This window comes from Heloderma suspectum, chromosome 1, assembly GCF_057233095.1.
Source record: "Heloderma suspectum isolate Gila_16-S chromosome 1, 16-S_ref, whole genome shotgun sequence".
In the NCBI taxonomy this organism is placed as follows: Eukaryota; Metazoa; Chordata; class Lepidosauria; order Squamata; family Helodermatidae; genus Heloderma; species Heloderma suspectum.
The window spans coordinates 370,706,926-370,727,112 of NC_139458.1; the positions used below are offsets into that span (position 1 = coordinate 370,706,926).

Below are 20,187 nucleotides of genomic sequence, written 5' to 3' on the forward strand. Positions count from 1 at the left end.
GCTATAGGCTGCAGCATCCTGGAAAACTTCGTTTTCCTTAGACTCTGGTGCCTGGAACTCTGCCGTCAGCCCTGGCCCAAGGTCTCTTGCCGCCTGAGGTGGGAGAGAACACGCACCCCTGCCGCATCACACCCCTTCCTGCTGAGGGGTTCTTGCGAGAGTCAGGCATCTCTCCATCGAGCCAGTGCGGTGGTGGTAAAGGTGAAGACAAAGGAAACAGTGGGAAGGTGGCAGCTCCGGGGAGCCCCAACAGCTGCTCTCTCACTTCAGCAACTGCCGTGGCAGAAGAGAGGCTGTTGGGGCCCCCCAGAGCACCTGCTGGAGGTAGCGGGACAGCAGGCCCTCCTGGCAGGGGCGGGGGGGGAGGGAAGCAGGGCAATTTGCTGCTCCTCCTGCTCCACGGCCTGATGTGAGCGCCTCACCCTGCTTCATGATAGGGCCGACCCTGACTGCCATTGCAGTAGCATTTGAGACTACAGGGAGGGAAAGAGGCAGGAATGGAAGCCTCATATGAAGGTTTTTAGGGGGACTTTGCCACCAACAGCAGGTAAGTAGAAAGGGAAAGGGGCATCATTTAGAGTACAGTGGGTGACGGGAGAGTCATTCAGACCCCATCACACTCCTCATCATGTCATTGGGAATGCAATGGAATCCCAGTTTGGGGAATTAGGTCCAGAAATAACCAAGCTATTTTCCATTTTTAAATTCTTTTTTAAAGCTCAGTTTACCCAGTTCTGACCTGAGAGAAGAGGAACTTGTCCATCACTAATATAGATTTATATACTTTAAATGTACTGTTCTAGTCAGCATTTTTAACTAACAGTGGTCTTGTTTTATACTTGCTTTTGCTTACCACGAACTTTATGGATGGAAAGCAGGGACAGGCAACCTCATTTAGTCTGAGGGCCCGATTGCTGCCCACCACCACCGACCACATTGGCAAGCCAGATGATGTCAAGGGGGTCTCACCACCTCCCATGTTATCTGGCCCACCACTATTCCCTTCTCCTGTACAGAGAAGGGCCTTGGCCAGGACTTGCAGAATCCTTTTGGCTCCTGCAAGCGCTGGCTGAGTCGAACACGTCCTTCCTGCACCACCTGCATCCCAACTGGGGCATGAGTGATGCAGAATGGGACTCAGCAGGCTTTGCGGGACCAGCTCCTGCAAGTGTCTTCCACATAGGGCACAGTGCCTCCCCTAGGGTAATCCCCATGTTATCTTCAGTCTCTAACTGGAGATAACAAAGGGATTCCATTTTGTGCCACTTGGGTTCCCAGTGGTAACCCATTAGGAGGGGCCCACAGAGGGTGCCCAACGCTCCACAGGATAGTTTGGAAACCTCTGCAGACCAGAGGTTCCCCCCCCCCCCGATACAAAGGATAATAATCCATATAAAGATATAAGGCCGTATCTATCATCATCATCTAAATACAAAGGCCAAATAGACTTTAGGAAGACAAAAACAAGCAAACAAAAATAGAAAGTATACATACAAACCTGCCATACTAACCTGTTTTACCATTATTATCACCAAACTCCTAAATTAATTTACTTCATTCTAAATGATCTTGTCACATCATATTACTTCCAATATATCCATTTTCACATTTTGAAAATTGGGTTCATCATTCCAATAAGAAATAAATCTCTCCCAAAATTCTAAAGAGTCCTTTTGCTTTTGTTGATCTTCCAAAGTTTTTATAAGTTTCCTTGTACATTAACAATCTGTGCCAAATATTCATCTTCTAGTCCTCTATTAGTAATGGTTGTTTTTCCCATTTCTTTGCAATGAGAATACATGCAGAAATTCATGTATTTTCTACTAATTTACACAACTCGTTTGGTATTATCATTCCAAGTCCACCTAAGAGAAGGGCTAAAGCAAGGTTATTGAACCTCATTCAGCCTGAGGGCTGAATTCCATTTTGGAGAAGCTCTCAGGGGCCACATTCCAATGGTGGGTGGGCTGTGTGCACAAGGAACAGGACCAAAGGGAAAACAGGTGGGGACAAAAATACCAGCGTATTGTACCTTAAAGCTCTTACTGCCAGTAACTAAGACTAAGAAGCAGCATTTCAACCTTTTAGGCTCAACCACACTACAAGCGAGAAGGATCTTGGAATTGTTGTCGATCACAAGCTGAATATGAGCCAACAATGTGATGTGGCTGCAAAAAAGGCAAATGCTATTTTGGGCTGCATTCATAGAAGCATCGCTTCCAAATCCCGGGAAGTACTAGTTCCCCTCTACTCAGCACTGGTTAGGCCTCATCTGGAGTACTGTGTCCAGTTCTGGGCACCACACTTTAAGAAGGATGCAGACAAACTGGAGAGGGTTCAGAGGAGGGCAACAAAGATGATCAGGGGACTGGAAACAAAGCCCTATGAAGAGAGACTGAAAGAACTAGGCATGTTTAGCCTTGAGAAGAGAAGACTGAGGGGAGATATGATAGCACTCTTCAAGTACTTGAAAGGTTGTCACAGAGAAGAAGGCCAGGATCTCTTCTTGATCATCCCAGAGTGCGGGACATGGAATAATGGGCTCAAGTGACAGGAAGCCAGATTCCGGCTGAACATCAGGAAAAACTTCCTGACTCTAAGAGCAATATGACAATGGAACCAATTACCTGGGGAGGTGGTGGGCTCTCCCACACTGGAGGCCTTCAAGACGAGGCTGGACAGCCATTTGTCAGGGATGCTCTGACTTGGATTCCTGCATTGAGCAGGGGGTTGGACTTGATGGCCTTGTAGGCCCCTTCCAACCCTACTATTCTGTGATTCTATGATTCTAGAATGGGGGGAAACTGCACAAAAGTCGGGAAACCACCAAATAGCCAGTGGTCAGGAGAAAGGTGTGGGGCCAGGAGAAGGGGGTGCGGCCATTTGGGGAACTCCAGAGGGCCAGATTGGGGCCCTGAGCTGGAGGTACTGCATGCCTGGACTAAAGGGTCAAACAGCAATTTATATCCCATAATCTAAGGGCTTATCTCTTCATAAAGGACAGTTTTCTTTTGACCTACATATAAGCACTAAACAAGTTACGCTGGAGTTGTTCAGGAATCAATGCTCAGTGGTTGCAGCTGGGGAAGGAGCCCATTCGTAGATCTTCTCTCACCAGAACAATCTGATTTTAAGGCACCAACATCCATCCTGGCCCTTATTTACAGAATTCACATGCCATGAAAATATCTCTGTGTTGGTCCTGGGCCAGTTTTGTAATATGCAAAAGTACTATTTTTAATGGGAGTGTTTTTCTTACAGAGGGGCATGTTATCCGGTGGAATGTTGGCTCATTCTTAGAAGATCCACTGGATGCCAGCAAGGTGAGGAAACGAGAACAGTATTTTAAGTGCTTGTTTTTAAATATTGCATGGAAAATGTATTCACATTTCACCTTACCCATGCCATTTTGCCAATGTTCTTTGCTTGCTTGAATTGCAGATCAAAACTTAAATTTAAAAATGCAGACTAAATGAAACATAAAGAACAGTGAAGGTCAAGTTTAATTAAAAAAAAAGATGGGGGATGAATCTGGTCAGAGTTTTCTGTGAATTGCCCTACATCCAGATGTCTTTTATTTCACAGTTATTATAACTACATTTGCTTTTATGGATGTGTTTAACAGTTTGATTTCTTGAGGCATGGTCCAGTATTGTAAAGATATTGGATCAGATATGAGATTGTCACCAGCTCCTAGGAAAGACCCCTCTCAACCCAATTTGAGAGTAGGTTTCTCTGTAATTACTGATCGACTGGATTTATTCTGAGCTTCGAAGCTTCCAGTTAAAAACACCAGCGATCCTTCCAAATCCCTCTGTGCCATTACTAGTTTTTGAAGATCAATGCAGATTATCTAGTTCTTCTGGGAGCCTTGCAGTTAGACTGAGAAACTCCCGTCCTGAGATTTTTATGTGAAAAGCAAGCTGTATATCTCTTCTTTTACCCCTCTTCTCTCCCCTTGCACAAGTTCCCAGGTTTTCTTATGGAACAAAGAGACAACCTGTTTGACACAGTTATTGACATTGGTAAAATCACCATAGAATGATTTTTGGTTTTGCTGAGGTGATAAATTGTTTAAATATTTGACATGACAGAGATACATGTTCAGACCTGGACTTAGCATGTACTACAAAATTTATAAAATGTTGGTTAAGCCTGGATATGAGAAACTCTGACACTGAAACATGTTTGTGCCATGTCCAGTCAGCCAAATGACCAACCACCTCTCCCTCCAAAAAATCATTCTGTAATGGCTTCGAATCAAGGAGGGGGGGTGAAGCCTGGGCGGAGCCAGCCGAGCCCCTTTACTCCTCCATCAAGGAAGCAAAGGGGACTTGTCGAGCTTGGCTTTGCTCTATGGGAAAGTTTGTGCACAGTGAAGTCGGGTTCCTGCCTCAAGTGCCGGATGGATCCAGGGAGCAAATAATATTAGGTGGGTGTGGGTACACCATCCAGTCCCCCCCTGTTTTGGTTCTGCACACTTGAGTTTGCCCATACCAGTTTTCCTATGAAATTAATTGTTTGAATGTGCTTTAGTTATTTTCTGTGGCTGTGCCTGGTACATGTGTTTGTTTGTTTTTTGCTACAGGAGGCTTCTGTTTGAAACAGAGAAGCAGCAGGCAGGAGTGAGCACATAACCCGTCCTGCCCTGCTGCTTTCACACTTAAACACCTCCATCTAGCTGCTTTTCCTACACTCAGGTTCTGGATGCGTGTTTGCCACATAGTGAGGAAAAGTGGCTGAGCTGAGGAGGTTCCGGTGGTGAAGTTAACACCTCTTCCTACTTCTCCACTACAAGCTCTTAACCTGACATTTTCAACTTGTAATTGGATACCAAGTTCCCAGGTCTGGGTTTCTGCTAGACATACATTTCCACCCTAGAGGACTGAACCACTCTTACTTTTATTTTATTTTGTTTTATTTTATTTTATTTTGAACATTTGTTTACGACCTTTAATTCAAACTGTCCCAGGCAGTTTATAGTGTGTACTGCTGGCAAGATTCCCTCATCCACTAGGTGAGCAAATTCCTTGTTAATTCGTTAGCTATGTTGGGCTGACTCTCTACGATTATTCCTGGCCTCTGCTAGTCTGCTTTAGACATAACCTGTGCGGATCTTTAAAAAAATCCTAATACCCACCAAAGATACCAAAATTGCCTAACACATTGTTAACCACTTCTTCTTTCTGAAGCATGTAAAGCAACAAATCTGCTGGAGAGCTCATTCTGCCAAAATAGTCAACCTATTCTATGATGAAGAAAAAAGCTTAGTGGTGACTGCTTCCATTGATAATTCAGCCAGGTTAGTTATAATTAGCTGTAGGCATTGATTTGGAATTTGGCCTGTTGTATACATCATGCCAGAATTACCTTCTGTGCCTAATGGCACCCTATCACAGTCCTGTATGCCAGCGTACACCACTTCAACTTTGGCTGAGATGTAGCTTGGAAAATTACAGACATGGCCAGCTCCAGAGCTGAGGGGACACCTGGCAAAGTGCTGTCCAGTGCCCCCCCCCCTTATACAATGGTGGACTGGGTCTCCCTTTAGTTCTTGGGGACTATAGGAGGCTTATCTTAGACATACTGGTAACCTTTGGTGGCAGCCATATTTTTCTTCCATGGTGTCCCAAAAGTTGCAACTTCCAGGACATCGTGTGGAAAGATATGTAGACTACTATTACAAAAACATGTTCACTCCTGGAAGCCATTGAAAGGGTTTTTTTCCTTTAAAAAGGGCCTGGTGACATGCCCACAGGGGGCTCTGCCAGGAAGCTGGGACCCTAACAACTGCACAAGGATGGTGCCAGGCTTGACTGCATTTTCTGTGCGTGGCAAACTTGCTGGATAACCCTTTTTCTCTGAACAAAGGCTGCCACAGGATGGGGGGGGGGGAATGTTTTAAATCCAGATTTTATTATTAGCTGCCTTAAGCACCATTTTTTGGCAGGAAGGTCGGATATATATTAAATAAATAAATACCACAAGCAAAATAGCCATATGCTCTGGCTCTTAACATATCATGTTGAAAGATATTCACTTGAAAAGAATTAGAATGCTGTTATTATTTGGTTAGCATTCTGCATGACATAATTATACAGCTCCCCTCCACCACCTTATTTCTGTTTAAAAGCTAATACATTTTTAATATTTCTTTCTTGGGCTCCTTTCACACCTAGGCTCTGGCATTCACCTGGTGGACACTACTTTGGTTATTTTGGTCAACGCAGATTGTTTGAAATTTCTGAATCCATTGATATAATTTTGCCCTGTGATGTAAATGAAATTCCCTTCACAATAAAAGAAGACAGCAAGTACATGGAGAAAAAGCAGAAGTTTGAATATCCTTTAGTCCTTGACAGGGAGAGGTGAGGTTGCACATGTATTGTTCCGCCTTAGAATGCATGTCTACAGTTTCTGTTGCATACAGCAGAAAAGGCCACTGCGGATTTGAGACTTCATCCACTTTGCAAGTCCGAAAACTCAAGCTCATTAATGTTAAAGCTGAGTCTGCACCAGGTATATTTCACACAGTCTTCTGATGGTATTCACACGTGGAAGAACACAGCTCATTTGTGCTCCAATTACAGGCAGGCTCTGTCTTTTGTAATGATCCCCTTTGTTTCTGTTTTAGAAAGCTATTGGGGGCATAATTTGGCTAAAACTGGAGGGGGCCCAGGAATGGGGCTTGTGAGTTTGACACACACATCCTTTTCCCTCATAATTTGAATTCTGCAGCCTTGTGTGTTTATGGACTTGGAATGCCTGAATAAGGCTAGGATGAACCCAACATCCCACGTACCCTTGCACTGCAATTGACAGATGTTCTTGTCACCAATTAAAATGCTGGTAGTCTTCAGTTTTGTGTGCTGGTTCCCTGCTATGAAGCAGCTGCTGAACATCTTTATTGTTGAAAGTGCTGTTTAAATGTTTATGCAACTAAAAGTTCATTCAGTGCCTCATATATATATACATATTCCAAGACAGAGAGAAAGAGAGAGAGAGAGAGAGATGAACAATGCTTTGGGGTGGGGGATTGTTCATGATGTCCATAGAAACCAGCCAATCAAAAGGCTTCTGCTGCAAACTAGCGGGACCGAGACCAGTTTTCCCTGAGCTCAGGTCTAAAGAGACAATTGTACATCTGAACAAAGTTTAATGAGTGCACTTCCAAAGTGTCTCCACCACTCAGATTATATGTATGGATCTTTTACATTCTTCTAAATATACATTTGTGGAAAAGACACATTCGTTAGAGCAGACCTATGCATGTTTATGCTGAGGTAAGTCCCACTGTGTCCAGTGAGTCTTACTCTCTAGTAATTCTACTTCAAGAGTAAACATGCAAAAGATTGCACTGATAAATTGGCAAAGCTGCACTACTGTCAATCTTTTTTATTTTTTATTGCAATGTTAGAATGTAAGTGTAATTTTATTCATAACTTACATTATTACGACATTGAAAGTTCCTTTTGTTTTATAAGGATAACATTCCCCCACCCCACCCCAAATCTCTTTTTTACAGGTGGAAGACTCTGACCAGAAGCTCTTTAAGTTTGAAAAAGCCTGGCCCACTTGAGGTGGATCAGGATTTCAAGTTTTTCAAAGCCCTGGCTTCTCCTAAGGTACTAAGATTTAGTTGCTACTCCAGATCTCCTTTTCTGAATTTTGCTAATAGAATAGAGAAAATAAGGGCACTTCCACACATGATCACATGTTTTACGTTTTCGAGACTCGTGATTTCAAAGAAAAGCCAAATGGGCTAATGTATGTGTAATTTAAAAATCTCTCTCTGCTTTCTGTCCTGTATTTTTAACACAAAATAACAAAACTCATGTTGCTGTTGTGTGAATGTGCATGTTTTCAACCTATTTTGTTGCAAAGCGTAAGGACTTACGGTGCTCCAAAGTTGTGTGTATACACAGATCTGTTCTTGGCTTCACCTTGACATGGATCCAAAATTCTGAGGATCAACAGTGAAAGCCAGTCTACACGTGGAGGATGCTGGGAACAACTTCTGTTTGCCTTCTGTTTCTCATTGTGGCTGTAATATATGAAGCTGATTATTACCTGGTCTCTACAATTACATGGAGGGCTGTTTGTTTGTTTTTGCCAGAACTGCCTTTGCAGTCTAAATCTGAAACAACACTTACACTTTAGAAATGGCTTATCTAATGATCGGAATGTGAGTTCTGTCTCTTGGCACAAAAGTGTTTCTCAAATTTTATCAAATTATTTTTAATCCTTTTTGGATAATTAAAAATATCAGCTTGGTTGAAGGAATAATTACTTAAAATGGATGTTACAAATAAAATTAGAAGTTGATTGTTGCTAATAGAATCCCATACTTCTCACGAGAAACAGAGGTATGCATTCTTTAAATATTATATCAGGCAAGAGTGAAGGACTCTTCACTCATAGTATTTTCATATATGTTGGTGAAGTTCTGTTTTTCCCCTTGTGATTTTTATTACCTACTTTCCCAAGAGAATGTGTGTGTGTGTGTGTGCGCGTGTGCGCGCATGAAACATGTTGGGGATCTGAATTGTTTCAGTAAATCACTGTATATCCATATGAGTGTGTTGCTACTTGTCATACCAGGGCTTTGCTTTCTTGTTACTAGATTTGCTGAAACTTTGATAAGTTACTCACTGCTAATCCCTCTCAGAATACATAGGTGTGTCCGTGACCGTTTTTCATCTTGGGCTAGAGGCTCCCAAGCCTCTTAGGGTTCAGACTTCCATGAGAACAGATGTACATAGACAGACAAGCACATATTCCATGCTGGGAGACTCCAAGAATAACAAGGGTTTATTGAGGGGTATCAGCCTCCTTCTCAGTCCCCAGCCTTACAGCATTGAGTGGCAAGGTCTGAAGGAATGTTCTACTCATGTTTGCTTGAACATGAGCACATCTCTCCATGCAGTTGGGACCCTGATAAATTAGGATCCCTGGTTGTGAGAAGAGTTCTATTTGTGTTCAACCGAGAATGCATTCAACCAGGTTCAACCAAGCAGCACTCAGGGAGCGGGCAGTGCATATGTGTATGTGCTGCGCCATCCCCCTATACACTTTTTGTCCTGGTTTGGTGCCCGTGGGGAGGAGGCAATAGCATATATCATGCACTCATGGTTTAGTATCAGGTAGAGCAGGGTCATGTCCAATGAAGACTGGTGGCTCCAATGTCAGTGGGGCAGTGAATGCACTCCAGGTTTCAGTCAGAACCAGTCAGAACTCTAAAGGAATTATCCAAGGTGCGGAAGCACCTTGGGTAGCTCCTTTAGAGTTCTGACTGAAATCTGGAGTGGATTCCCCACCCCACGGCCATCATCAGCCCCCACTGGTCACGTCCAGTCAAGCAGAGTCACATCTGGTAAATAGGGTCATGTCCATTTAAGCACAGTCAGATCCAGGAGAGCAAGTTCACCACAAGGTAAAAAACTGTCAGGACAGCATGCCACACAGGATACTCACTGGAGTGTTTCCCCACAGGGAGAGCTGCTGTCGTAGCAAGGGACTGCAGGCAACTGAAGCCTTACAAAGCCTGGCAGGCCCAGAGCTTTGAGAAGTTCCAGCAACATTGGATGCTAGCTACAGCCCTTAAAGGGCCCAGAGTTGTTTCTTTAACCTTATGCTCCTGCATAACTGAGGGACAGGAGAAGCTGGGAGAGTCAGCCTCAGAGCCTAAGGTTGAGGGGAGGGCTACATCTTCAGGCCTGGAAGGAATATGAGGGGGTGCGAAGGGTTCTCCCTGAAGTGAAGTGACCAGTACTCATCAGACTCTGAGTCCTCCTCAGAATGTTGTTGACCCTCAGAGCCTGGGGACATGACACTTCGAGCCCTCAGGCATTCAGGGTAATGCCTAAAGAGAGCTCCTTTCAGGAAGGAATGAGAAATACAAAATATAATGCAAACTGATTGTATTTATGCCCTGCAAGAAGGCTTTCACTACCTTACTCTGTGCAGTGTGTGAGAAAGACTTACAGTCTCCTTTTTCTGATCAGCAAAGAAAGTTGGTGTCCATCCTTGGAGAACAGTGTTTATTCAGGGAACTACCCATAGAAGAGGCCCATGTTATAGAGCTGTGGGTATAACTTATATACAACTGGTGTTTTTGTGTGCTCATCCTTACAAAATGTTATCTTGAAAGTTTCATTTCTGAAAAAGACTCAGTGGTGAGCTGTAGTTAACAGCTAATTTTTTAAAACATTGAGACTTGTTTTGCTGTGCCCTCCAAGTTATGTAAAGTTTTTTCAGTTATGGCATTCTTGATATTTAATATAGAAAAATTCAACCAAATCCACATAATTTTGTGGAAGGTGTACTGTTTGTGATGAATCCATTCCTTGTTCTTACCCAGAATTCCGAAGACCTTGATTGTAGGCTAATCCATTTCAGTTCCTACTGGACTAGTGAACTAAAGGGCACTCTGGGAAGACTTGGGAGGGAGCACTTATTTATGTATTACATAAATAATACCCTGCCTTTCCATTAAAAATGCCCAAGGCTGTTAACAACTGTAAAACTAACAGTAAAAAAATAACATAAACAGTGTAAAACCATCTAAAAATCAAATAGCGACCAGTTAAAACATAATTACATTAAAATGCAGGTTAAACACAGAGCAGCAGAGAAAACAAATGATCTTTAGAGGCCAAACATCTGTTTAAATAAAACAGTTTTTGTTTGCCACTAGAACATCAACCTTGCCATCAACAAGGGGGCTAGACTTCAGTGACAGGCTTGTGTGGATCCAGAAAGAGGGAGACTGCCCAATGATGGGTGGGTGTTTAAAACTCCAAACCACAGAGTCAGAGGTTCACAGAGACGCAACAGGAGGCAGAAGGAAGGGGGACTTCGTCTTGACTGGATGACCTTTTGGTTCCTCAATTTCCATAGTTCTAAATGTCGCTATAAGAGCTAACGGTCCTGTATCAAGTCTACTGGTTCAAATCAACCATTGTAATAACCAGGTGCTGCTACAGTCATTCTTGAGTTGTGATTAATTTTGCACCTCTGAAATAGTTATTTTTGGGGAAAACCTTCTGGCCCAACTTGGAAGACTATAAAGAAGTGGCACTTTTTTCCTTTGTAGATGCAAATAGACATAAGAAGATCAGTATTGGCTGTAAAATGTTACATTACTGCTAAATTATTATACTACATACTATACAACTGGGGAGGGAGTTATTTCATTTTCTGGAACTGAAAATATATTGACTATATTGTTTCTATCTTATAGATTAACAAACACCCGCTGGAAAGCTTCAAATCTGGAAACAAAGATACTGGTGTTGTATTTGGGTCTATACCTATATACAGGGTGAGTTCAAAGTAATTTGCTTAAATGGAAGCTTCATAAAGAAACATTAAAATTAAGCAATTTTGAAAATTATTCTCAGATTGTGAATTACCACCATTTACTTCTCAGTTTCGTTTTGTTTTGTTTTTACTCAGCTTGAGTTATTTACATGAACACTGTTTACCTCCGCTCCCCCCACATTCTAACATATGAACCTTATAAGATTCCTTTCAGCTCACCTGTCATGGCTAGTAACATTTGATCATCATAATCATGGTGCTGCTAAGGCACTGAGCATTAAATGTGGGCCATAAACCATCTTCATTCATCACACTTCCCTAACGCTTGGCTGTTTTTGCATGGGCTAAATTTACAGCACAGTCCTATCCAGGTTCTCTCAGCAGTATTCAGTGGGCTTACTCCCACTGTACTCCCCATTGTATTCAGTGGGCTTACTCCCGGGAAAGTGCATAAGGCTGCAATTATACACATGCCTAACTAGGATTAGGCCCCATTGAACTCACAATTAGACATGCATAGTGTTGTACTGTTAGTGGCAGGTTTTGTCCTGGGTGTACACATCGCTCCCTAGCTCAGCCTTGTGCAGCCTCCAGATGTCTTGAACTGCAACTCGCAACATGGAGTCGCAGGGCTGGGGGGCTTCTCTCAGTTCTCTGACAAATCACGGGTTGGTGGGAAACACTCAGACCAAGGCGCTCAGGTCAGTCCAAAAGCTTGCCAGTAGAAGGGTCACAGCAGTAAGAGCTTTTAAGCTAGAATATACCGGTATTTATTGGTATTTTGACCCACCTCATTTGCCTTTGGCCATATCCCTTTTGCCTCTGGCCCTGCCCACCACTGGAATGTGGTCCCCAAGATCTTCTCTGAAATGGTATATGGCCCTCAAGATGAAAGAGGTTCTGCACCCTTGAGCTGAGCAGTCTTGGGAGAAACCACAACATCTCAGGCTCAGCTTCCAATCTGTGGTAGGGATGCTGAAGAAGTCCGCTGCTGATTCAAATGGAGCCAGTGTGGCGTAGTGGCTGGAGTGTTGGACTGGGAGCCGGGAGATCCGGGTTCTAGTCCCCACTCGGCCATGGAAGCTCACTGGGTGACTTTGGGCCAGTCACAGACTCTCAGCCCAACCCAGGGTTGTTGTTGTGAGGCTAAAATGGAGAGGAGGAGGATAATGTAAGCCGCCTTGGGTTCCTTGCAAGAGGAAAAAAGGCGGGGTAAAAATGAAATAAATAAATAAATAAATAAGGCTGGATTCCCAAGAACAGAAGAGGTTGCAGTTCAGCAGGGGCTCCCACTCACAGAAATGGGAGGCAAGGCAATTTTCACTGATTTCTCCCTGCAGCCTCCTGTGCTGCCTCCATGCTGTTCTGGGGGATTCTCCAAGTCTCCAGAGCAGATGTGCAGGGGTGGGGGCGGTGGGGAAGGGGGGATTGGAGAAAATCTCTACTCACAGGATCTCTGGATCTAAATCTGTAGGTATAAGGATTATTTAAGATACTGTATGTGAAGCATATTGAACATTAAAAATGCTATCTGTGTGTGCGCGCGTGTGTGTTCATCATCATCATGGCTGCCTTCTTTCCCCTCTGCTCTAACTTTATCACTACTCCGCTCTCCAGAAGTGTCTTTCCTTCAGTCAAAAAGTCCCATATTTGTGATGCTGCCAGTCCTATTTCTTCCCCCTCTTGCTGCTGTTTCCCCTTTCCCAATGCATTGAAGCAGCCCTACTGCCTCCAGAGTACTGTCCATACACAGCCCAAGCTTCTCCCTTCCCAGCACTCAATAAAATTGTAAGTTGGGCTGGAGTGTGAAGCTCTGATTGATGTCTCTGGATGTCCCACCCAACTCCTCAGCATCCACGGTAGAGCCAATGACCAGAACATTTTCTCCTTTCACCCATTGATTGGATTGGCCCTAGGTCCTTATATGATCATGTAATGTGTAATGGATAAGGGAGGAAGCTAAAAACCCTCTACATTCAAGGAAAATGTGTTTTCAGCATTTATGCCAGCTCTTCTACTCATGTCTGCATGGTGATGTCAGGTAGAGCTATCAAAACCTCTTCTGCCCTTCTGTGGGTTGGCTCCCATTCGGGTGGAAACATGCAAAAGGCCCTCAAATGGCATTGTCCTGAGAGATGTTTCTAGTCCCCACATCCTAATGTACAATATGATATGAGCAAGCAGTGAGAGAAGTTTTCAGGAAACTTGAACTGGTGGCCCAGTTGAAGCCCTTCTCCAAACATTTGCGATGCATCCACAGTATGTGTGCTGAATAAGGCGATTGCTGCTATCACTCGCTGGAGCTGGAGCTTAGTGCGTTAGAGTTGCATTCCTGTGGGTTCCTAGATGCTTCAGACACTGCACTGCCAGTCCATGGAAGCTGCTGACTCTGATTTTGGTGGGGTTGTAAATTCGCTCTGGGTTTCAGTCAGAGCCAACCAGAACTCTAAAGGAGCTAACCAATGAGCTAGGCCTATTTGGGGATAGGGTTCAGCACCTTGGATAGCTCCTTTAGAGTTCTGGCTGGTTCTGACTGAAACCCAGGATGGATGCACAGCCCCACCGAAATCAGAGCCACCAGCCTCCACTGCCGCCAGTTCAATCTTAAATTAATTCTTCAGTGACACTGGAGACTGTTATGAACCAGGCTGCAAGGATGTCAAGAAACAGACAAATCTCCTCCAGGCAATTTAAGACATCATCTGGACAGCCTTCCATTTTCAGTATATTGGTTTGAGGAATATTGTGTCATGCTTTCTGTGAGAGAAGCCATGAATCCTTCAAGGTTTTTTATTATGTTACTCCCCAGTGTACAGTTAGAAATAAGTAATATCTCAGTTAATGTCATGGGAAGTTTAAAAAGAATGTAAATGGAAACACCACCATGTTTCAGCTGTTCAAATTAGCTAGCAAAGTGGGAAGAAAGCGTTGTTGTTATAAAAGCAGTTTCTTGTTTGTATCAACTTAGCAACCATAAGATGTCGTTCTTTCATGTAAAATAAATCTGATACATTTCATATTGTTACACACACTCCACTTCTCCAAGCAGTAAGAGGTTCTAAGGTGGCAGTGCTTATCCGGGGTTAGTTCCCTCTGGAAGGAGGTCACTGGAAGCTTCTTTGTGTTTTGTGATATTTGCATTTATTTTCAAATATACAGGTTGATCATAGGTGGAAGCACAGCTTAAACACCCCAGCAGACCTCCCAAGTCCACGGCTCCCATAGCAAATCTTCAGGAAGACAGCCTGCACTCTAAGACACTTACAGAGACCAAACCCAGCTGTCTCTGGGCTGGTTCACATGACCACTGCAGCCTGGGCTGTGGCGCATGCAGGTGGCCATTTTGAAATTCAACCCCTAACCAGGGGTTGCCATGGTTTGTCATGTCATTTGGACCTGGGCAATAGGGGTTGCTAGGGGTTATTTGAGGATTAAAGCACCCTAAAACAAGCCATGGGTTATCTGAGTGTTGTCTAACCCTCAAACAACCCCTGCCGCCTGGATTCACACAACACAACAAGTCACCGCAAGCTAGGTGCCCACAGGCCATGGTGGACTGTCATGTCATGTGAATCGGGTCATTGTCTCTTCCTCTGTGTCTGATTCCAGACCTCAGATTCTCTTCACACACTCACACCTGGATTACTTCATCCTTAGCAGGGAGGATGAGGAAGGGGGAATCTCCCCCCTTCTTTGGTTGGTTTTTCCCATTCAGAACATTCCCAAAATGCTCCTGTATCAAGAAGCAATTGTCTAGCCATTTTAGCTCCCGTGCAACACATCACCTGTAGTTTAACTAACAAAAGGATGCACCTCGCCAGACCTTATTAGCAGGGTTGATCCATTCTAAGCTGCCCTTCTAGCCTGTCCTTCCTGTCCAATATTATAACAATATTAAATATTTGGCTTGAAATATGACCGAGCAGATTTCGAAGGCAATGATTTTAATATGATAGTTTGGCATTTCACTGGAGATTTAAAATTTGAGTATTTAACCATTTAAATATGTTGACGCTTGTAGAATTAAAGTTCGGCACAAAAATAGCTGGGAGCCTAATCTAGTCACCCTTTGCTGCTGCACCTCAGCCTTGTTCTAAATGTGCTGCTTCGTGTCTGGAAGAAGACAAGATGGCACCTGCTCCCCAAGTCCATATACAGAAGCCACCCAGACTAGCAGCTGAATCTTACATCAGCGCTGGCAACAGGACAGCATCCTCCATAGCACCTAGGGGCAGCAAGCTAACTTCGGAGGTGCAGGACAGACCCTGTGTGGCACCCACGTCTCTGTCTTCCAACACTGCTGCCAATCCCCTCCCTGCAGCATCTCCTGCCTAAGACAGCTGCCTCGGTCTGCCCAATGGTAGGGTCAGCCCAGCTGTGTCGGCCTTCCCTGTTGCCAGTAGCCCTCCTGGAAGCAGAGAGCTGTGCGCTCTTCATGGGCACATGCAAGGAACCAGTTGGATCAAATCTGTGATGTTTAATAGGAAACTACCCTGTCGAGCAAACTGTGAAGCGAACCACAGAGAATCCACACTCTGCATTTCCATTCTTCAATTAATGGGATTTACCCATTAAATAGAACAACTCTGGGAATACTTTATATAGAACTAAAACAAGAGACGTCTGTGTAGCATGTGACGCCCCCTTTTCACTGGAGTGAAAAATGCTGCTAACTCAGGCTGGGATACGAAAAAGAAGTTACATTTTAATAAGCACGTTTGAATGAAAATAATCATGGTTTTATACCTTCTGTGATGTCTGTCTGGCATAGTCAATTTGGCAGTGCCAATTTAGCAACACTCTACCTTTATATTATTTCACCTTCTCCATCTCCCATTAAAGTTAAACATTCATAGCCAACTTTGAGATACCCCATGGTGTTCTGCAAGAACCAGTAAGGGGGGCCTGTGTTTTTCAAACAGCCCTCTACACACAAGCATCGTGTAAAGGGGAATCAAGCACAAAATATGGCTGTGGCTTCAGCCCAAGGTTGTGGGGTGTTGCTGGCTTTGCTGCCAATGTCCATGCATTAGGTGTAGATATCGGCAATGGAACACCTGCATGTGTAGACCTCTTTGACCCTAGGCTTTCCCTGTACTCTGGAACCCTGCATGATCAGGGTTCTAGAATGTGGGGAAAGCCTCCCCATGTAGAGCTTTATGTGGGAAGGTTTTCCCTTGAAAACATTCACAGCTAATGTGATATTGGGGGTGGGACTAGAAGCCCAGCACAACCTTGGTGGCAGGGCCACAAGCACGGTCCTGCAGCCCCGTTCTACGTGTTATTCCCCTTCACACAATGCATGCAGAAGAGGGCTAATGTCCCATTTGCAAAAGATACTAAATGGGGAGAAAGCACAATCTACAGCAACCTTCCCCAGCCTGGGGCCTTCCGGGTGTTTTGGACTACAACTCCCATCATCCCCAGCCAGTGTGGCTGCTGTCTACTCTAGAGAAATGAGTGAAACCCTGAAATGACCTCAGCAAACCACTCGGCATGTTGCAACAAAATGAAATTCAACATGGACAAGTATGATTTTAACACATAACAAAGAAGAATCAAATTCACATGTACGTGATAGGAGATAACTGGCTTGGGTAGCCACCTTCTAGACTAGGGGTGCACTACCCATGGCTCAGGGGCTGCATACATCCCACCAACTCCTTAATTCTAACCCAGATTCTCTTCCCCATTGGTCCTGACACAGATCACTCTTTCGTCACTGGTAGCAGCGGCAAGGAAAAAGCTATCTGTATCAAGGTCATTGGGATGTATGTGTGCATGCGTGTTTACGGTCCCCAACCCAGCACCACATGAGGCCCTCTGGGCCAAAAAGGTTGTGCACCCCTGTCCTAGAGAAAGATTTAGAGGGATTAATGAATAATCAGTTGAAAATGAGTCATCAAGTTGATGCTGTGGCACAAAACGCAGACCAAAATGCCTCATCGTTTTCCAGCTCTCCTGAAGTAATAATATTATTGCTTTATTAAGCACAACCAAGGTCCCATTTGGAGTATTTTTTCTGATATTTTCTATCTTGCTGACACTAGTTGAAGAGAATCTGAGAAATGTCATAGCAGATAGAGAGCTGATGTTGCTTGAAATCTCACCTCAGCCATGTCACTTCCTTCCAAGCATCAGTTGCTTAAACAAAGTAGAACTATTTCATCTAGCAGTACAGTACATGCACTAACCCTTTGTTGGGTGTATGTTAATACTAAGGCTACCATATGTGGGGAGTGTTTGGATTTAAGTTCCAGTTTAAATCTTACCCCAGCCAGGTATTCAGTAAGTGCCTTTGGCAAGTTGCTTATCTCAGCTTCAGTCCACCCCATGTGTAAAACAGGAATAATATTGTCTTACTGCAAGGGATTCCTACGAGGCTGAACACGTTAAACATACTAAAGAACTTTTCACAGTAAAAGTGTTTGATAAAGATAATGCCTAGAAGTCCATTAGGTGCCTTTTCCTTCATCCAGCAGACTTCATAAAATGTTGTTGCTGTCCACATAATTCTTGATTTTTCTGAATTACTTGTAAAAGGTGGTAAGTCCTCCAAGACTGAAACATATTCCTGCAAGCGACCGAGATGGCTCTATAGAAAGTATCATGAAGCGAAGCAGAATTATTTCTAATTCCGTAAGTTTACTCACCATTTCTTAATGTGGTATGCATGGTAAGCCTAAGAGTGTGAGCCACATGTGGTCGTATTGAATTTGTGTTCCACCCAATGGAATTAAATCTCCTTAAATCCAAATAATCCACCTTTTGAATTGATAGGTGGATTGGACTAAATTTTGGTTTGCAGTTGGTTGGGTGGAACGGCCTGTGGATAGGGTTTTTTTAAAAATGAAATTAAGTTTGGGATAAGTAACAAAAGGAAAATCATAATGACCCCCAAATCTCTAACATGTATCCAGCATTTCTATTTAATCATAGGGAATTTTTAAAGTCTACGAACATTTCTGCAAGTAGTTTTTCTGCTATGGGAGCAAAGAGGTGATTAGGATGGATTGTACTAGCTACTCTAGTACATTATTCCAGCATTCCAGGAATGTCATACCAGAAGAGATTTGGGGGGAGTAAGAAAGGAGGCTTCTTGTTCTATTGCTGCTCTCCTAAACTGCCAAATCAGAAGTTGTTTGCTGGAACACCTTGCTATGTATATAGTAAATATAAAGAGAGACCTTAAGATTAGCCGTGGGGTGAAGCAGAGAAGTTGTTTGCTCCTTTCCTCCAAGGCAAGAAAAATCAGCAAAGCAAACAAGGCTTTCTCTTGCCCTTAAGTAGCCAATATCCTTAGTATAAGTTGTTGGGAAAGTTTGATGGCCTTTGCCAGCCATTCTGGAGCCCAGTGACTTTGAAACCTGTGCTTGTAGTCTTGCACTCTGCTGCTTTCCTATAAATCCTCTTAAACGAATTCCTAGTCGTCTGTCTTAAAAAAGCACTTACATCTTCAACCAGATCAGGACCAAAAGCAAGCAAGGCAGTTTATTAGAGGCTCATGGCAGAACTGTGGGAGGCCAGGTGACGAAGGAGATTGGGTTTCCCATCCCTGCTTACAGCTTGAGGCTCCCCAGGATCATGTCTGCTGGTTTCATTTTTTATATTCAGGATCTTTTATAGTGAGGTTGACATCATACAAAACTACCTATGGCCACTGGGTTACTTGGCATTAAAAATGGCATAAGTAAGCATACGCCCTTCTCTTTCTTTTACAGCCCTCACGTTTTGTCAGTAGAAAAGGTGGAAAACCCAGCCAGACACCGCTGACATCACCTCCTTCCTCCCCCACGAATACCAGTGCAAGTACAAAACCCGTGAAACAATAAGAAGTGTTGCAATTAACAAAGGTGAAAATAAAACCCTGATAATGCAAAAATAGTTATCTGAATCTTTGTATCAAGTAACCAGGCATGCACAAACCTATAAACGTCTAAGTTTCAGCCGTTTCTTTATCCACTGTTAATGGGCTTTACTACATGAAACTTTGAACCCATCACTTAACCAAAGCTTCTGCTTCCAGATTCTTTGTGGGATAAAGATCTGATCCTCTACACATGTTTTTCCCCAGGGGTTTTCCTTCTCTGCTTTTCTATGTCTTCCATTATATAACTTATAGGTGGCGCTGTGATGCTCAGCTACACTAAGGTTTCATTCTGCCATTCTCAGATATGCCAGACTTTCCTCGATTTAAAAAAACACACATGCTAAACTGGTTGAAAAGAATAGGAGAGGCCCTGGAGGTTGCCAACGCCGTGTAAAATACCCACAATGTACTGTGAGTGAAGAATCATGAATCCACAATAAATGCTTCGTGTAGAAAGGCTCAGTATCACATGTTTGTAACTCCTGCAGCTCCTTCAGTTTTGTTTAGTCATGATTAGTATTCTGGGAATTCTGCAGTATTACTTAGTGGCCACAGTCTGACACAGAGATAGACGCACTTAGAAATCAATAGGCTTAAGAGCGCCTAACAGCATAATCGTATGAATGTTTGCTTGGAAACGTTGAGTTCAACAGGGCTTGCTCCCAGGTAAGTGAGTGTAGGATTGCAGCCCAACTCTTTGATTGTGCTCAATATTTAGATTAGGTTTTCATTTATAGGTGACTTTCCCACAAACAATTGTGCTCAATATGTATAGTGAGAGCATATAAAGATGAAACAGTTATGGAAGAAATTAATAACACAGTTCTTGGTCCTTTTTAACAGGCACAAGTATTGTGCCAGCCAACCTAACAGATCTTACTGGCTTAAATCCAGATACAGTGCACACTTTATTTTATGAACAGATTTATCTGCCATAAAGGGTGGTTGTATAGCCCAGCCTCTCTGGCACAGTGGTAGAACCAGTATATATAAAT

General features: G+C 43.5%; 1 protein-coding gene across 1 annotated transcript in view; it reads left to right on the forward strand.

The window, feature by feature from the left end:
• WDR64 (WD repeat domain 64) overlaps positions 1 to 19,199 on the forward strand; it is a 143,905-nt gene extending 124,706 nt beyond the window's left edge. Inside the window, exons 23-29 of the mRNA XM_084828213.1 lie at positions 3,262 to 3,323; positions 5,193 to 5,302; positions 6,180 to 6,368; positions 7,526 to 7,625; positions 11,243 to 11,323; positions 17,866 to 17,961; positions 19,044 to 19,199. Of these exons, the coding sequence (XP_084684339.1) occupies positions 3,262 to 3,323; positions 5,193 to 5,302; positions 6,180 to 6,368; positions 7,526 to 7,625; positions 11,243 to 11,323; positions 17,866 to 17,961; positions 19,044 to 19,154 (749 nt within the window). The 3' untranslated portion in view covers positions 19,155 to 19,199. The remainder of the gene's footprint in view (positions 1 to 3,261; positions 3,324 to 5,192; positions 5,303 to 6,179; positions 6,369 to 7,525; positions 7,626 to 11,242; positions 11,324 to 17,865; positions 17,962 to 19,043) is intronic.
• Positions 19,200 to 20,187: the final 988 nt, after the last annotated feature.